At 51.8% G+C, this 2930-nt stretch overlaps 1 protein-coding gene across 1 annotated transcript; it reads left to right on the top strand.

Moving 5' to 3' along the window:
* The first annotated feature begins 237 nt into the window (after positions 1-237).
* LOC123427911 (chloroplastic lipocalin) lies at positions 238-2126 on the top strand. The gene is made up of 5 exons (XM_045112053.1): positions 238-403; positions 539-680; positions 895-1137; positions 1315-1605; positions 1756-2126. The coding sequence occupies exons 1-5, from the start codon at positions 345-347 to the stop codon at positions 2029-2031; spliced, it is 1011 nt and encodes a 336-aa protein (XP_044967988.1). The 5' UTR covers positions 238-344; the 3' UTR covers positions 2032-2126.
* The last annotated feature ends 804 nt before the right edge of the window (positions 2127-2930 follow it).

The raw sequence follows: 2930 nt of genomic DNA, 5'->3' as shown, positions 1-2930 counted from the left end.
AAGCGAAAAAAATCCGTTGCAACGTACGGGTCTTTTGCTAGTGTAATTTAATCTTAACAATTTGGACGGGCCACTCACTGGGCTCGTTACACACACGGAGAGGGCCTGGCGGGCCCGGCGTTGGAGCGGACGTGGGGGCTGCCCATTGGGCGGCACCGGATGACGACGATGCTCTGCTCCCCCGGCGGACTCGCACCGTCCACCGTCCGTCGTCCCCGAGCAAAGCTGCCAGCGCCACCTGCCCACATCATGGTGGGAAAAAGGAAACCCACCGCGAAGCCAACCCCAACAAAGCGTCCCCCTCCGTCGACAGCGCGGAGGACCCGACGCCGACGCCGGGAGCCATGGCCCTCCTGCCACTTGTGGGCTTTCCCTCCTTCCCGTTCCCGGCCTGCCCATCCAGGTACTTGTGGTGCAGAAATGTCGATTCCTCCTGCTGATTATGGTTGATTTCTTCCTGTCAAGTGTTGGATCCGCCGCTGCACTGCTCTCTTCTCCGTTGATTTGGTAGAGGCTTCGGGTGTTGCTTCTTTGGCAGGAGAACATGTGGCCCTGCTTCGCGCATGAACTTCAGATGCTGCGTGCAAGAGAGAGTGCCGACGGTGAGGAACGACGGGATATCCAAGCATTTGCTCTCCTGCCTCGCTGCTTCCCTCGTCTTCATCTCTACACCTAGCCAGGTACCTCCATCTATCAACTTGTCACCCATAGATCCACTTGAACTAATTCAGAAGGGAAATCTGCTTTGCCATTGCGAAATTATCCATTTCAGCAAGAAAATGGTTGATTCATATGGATGGACAGAAGAAAAAAAAACAGAGATACTCCGTAGTTAGTACGGCTGCCAGTTGAGACCTGCGACAAAGGTATCGATGCGCTCTTCTTGTTGACCAGGCTGTTCCTGCAGACACCTTTGCCCGGCCGAGCTTGTGCCAGGTTGCGGTGGTGGCCGCCATCGACAAAGCCGCTGTTCCTTTGAAATTCGACGGCCCTTCTGAAGATGGGATGATGATGATGACCAAGGGCATGACTGCCAAGAACTTCGATCCTGTTCGCTACTCCGGTAGGTGGTTCGAGGTAGCATCGCTCAAACGCGGGTTTGCTGGTCAGGGACAAGAAGACTGCCATTGTACTCAGGTACTGCAATGACAGCAGCCTCATACTGAACTATCTGAATCTTTTTGTTGTTGCTGAGGAAGACAGAATAGTATGTATTGATATGTCTGAAAAATATATTTCTCATCTCCGTATTGAACTGAATTGTCGTAAGCAGGCTATTTTCGTCATATGATCAGAGAGTTGCTGCTGCTGCAGGGAGTGTATACATTTGATGAGAAGGCGGGCGCGATCAAGGTGGAGACATTCTGTGTCCATGGCTCACCCGATGGATACATCACCGGTATCCGGGGGAAGGTGCAATGCCTGTCTCAAGAGGACATGGCTAGTGCCGAGACTGATCTCGAGAAGGAGGAGATGATCAGCAGCAAGTGCTTTCTGCGATTCCCGACACTCCCGTTCATACCCAAGCTACCCTATGATGTCCTAGCAACTGACTATGACAATTACGCCGTTGTGTCTGGAGCGAAGGACACAAGCTTTATTCAGGTGGGGAACTATAAACTACTCATGTCTAACCATCTTGAGAACATATAGCCATCTTAATGTAGATTCTACAGTGTAGTACTTTGTGTTGTTGAGTCACTTAAGTATCTGATGCACTCGGAATCTGATGATCTGTGTCTGGTACTGAATCAGATATACTCAAGAACACCAAATCCCGGACCGGAGTTCATCGAGAAGTACAAGTCATATGCTGCCGGCTTCGGCTACGACCCGAGCAAGATCAAGGACACGCCGCAGGACTGCGAGGTGTCCTCGGACCAGCTAGCGCAGATGATGTCTATGCCCGGGATGGACGAGGCCCTGACAAACCAGTTCCCGGACCTGAAGCTCAAGTCGTCGGTCGCGTTCGACCCGTTCACGAGCGTGACCCAGACCCTGAAGAAGCTCGCCGAAGTGTATTTCAAGTAAACACAAACTCATCCGCGGTTCCACTGATCGATGTTTCCTTCTTCACGCCGAAGCTGCACTTTTTTTGATAAATAAAAATACCCAAATGCTAGAAAGTGTTGATTCGTACACACAATCACAGACCGAACAATGCGACAGATCGGTTCCATATTTGGAAACTGTCCACACATCCGAAAAATACACTTTGGTTCCTGGTTGCATATGCAACCTATGTGGAACCCTAGGGCGTGGGGGCTCCTCCCACCAACCTAGGAGGCAAGCCTCCCTCCTTGGCCGCCGCCGCCCCCTCCTAGGGCATTTAGGCTGGCCGACCCCCTCTCCCCTTCCCCCTATAAATAGATGAGGGGTGAGAGGGCTGCGGGATACCTGAAACCCTTGCCCCTAGCGCAGCCTTTCCCCCTCATACACCTCCTCCTCCTCCGTAGTGCTTAGCGAAGCTCTGTCGGAGAACCACGAGCTCCACCGTCATCACGTCGTCGTGTTGCCGAAGCTCTCCCTCAACTTCTCCTCCCCCTTGCTGGATCAAGAAGGAGGAGACGTCCCCGGGCTATACGTGTGTTGAACGCGGAGGCGCCGTCCGTTTGACGCTTGGATTGGATCTTCCGCGATTTGAATCGCCGCGAGTACGACTCCATCTACTGCGTTCTTTGCAACACTTCTGCTTAGCAATCTTCAACTGTATGAAGATGCACTCTCTCTCCCTCTCTCTCTCCCATTGCTAGCATCTCCTAGATTGATCTCGATGACACGTAGGAAAATTTTGAATTATTACTACATTCCCCAACACAAATTAGAGGAACAATATTGGCAAAGGGGAAATTTCAATGCATCATACTCATATCCATGTTTTGGGCCACTAATGCCAATGCCATGAATACCTCCCTATGCTAATTTCCCAT

Source organism: Hordeum vulgare, chromosome 2H, assembly GCF_904849725.1.
Source record: "Hordeum vulgare subsp. vulgare chromosome 2H, MorexV3_pseudomolecules_assembly, whole genome shotgun sequence".
Classification (NCBI taxonomy): Eukaryota; Viridiplantae; Streptophyta; class Magnoliopsida; order Poales; family Poaceae; genus Hordeum; species Hordeum vulgare.
The sequence above is the reverse complement of the archived record's forward strand: the minus strand, read 5'-3'. Positions and strand labels throughout refer to the sequence as shown.

Bases quoted from the DNA above. Each gene is read 5' to 3' on its own strand.
- LOC123427911 (XM_045112053.1), top strand. From the start codon at position 345: ATGGCCCTCCTGCCACTTGTGGGCTTTCCCTCCTTCCCGTTCCCGGCC. The intron at 404-538 runs GTACTTGTGGTG...CTTCTTTGGCAG, and splicing joins TTCCCGGCCTGCCCATCCAG to GAGAACATGTGGCCCTGCTT. The intron at 1,606-1,755 runs GTGGGGAACTAT...GTACTGAATCAG, and splicing joins AGGACACAAGCTTTATTCAG to ATATACTCAAGAACACCAAA.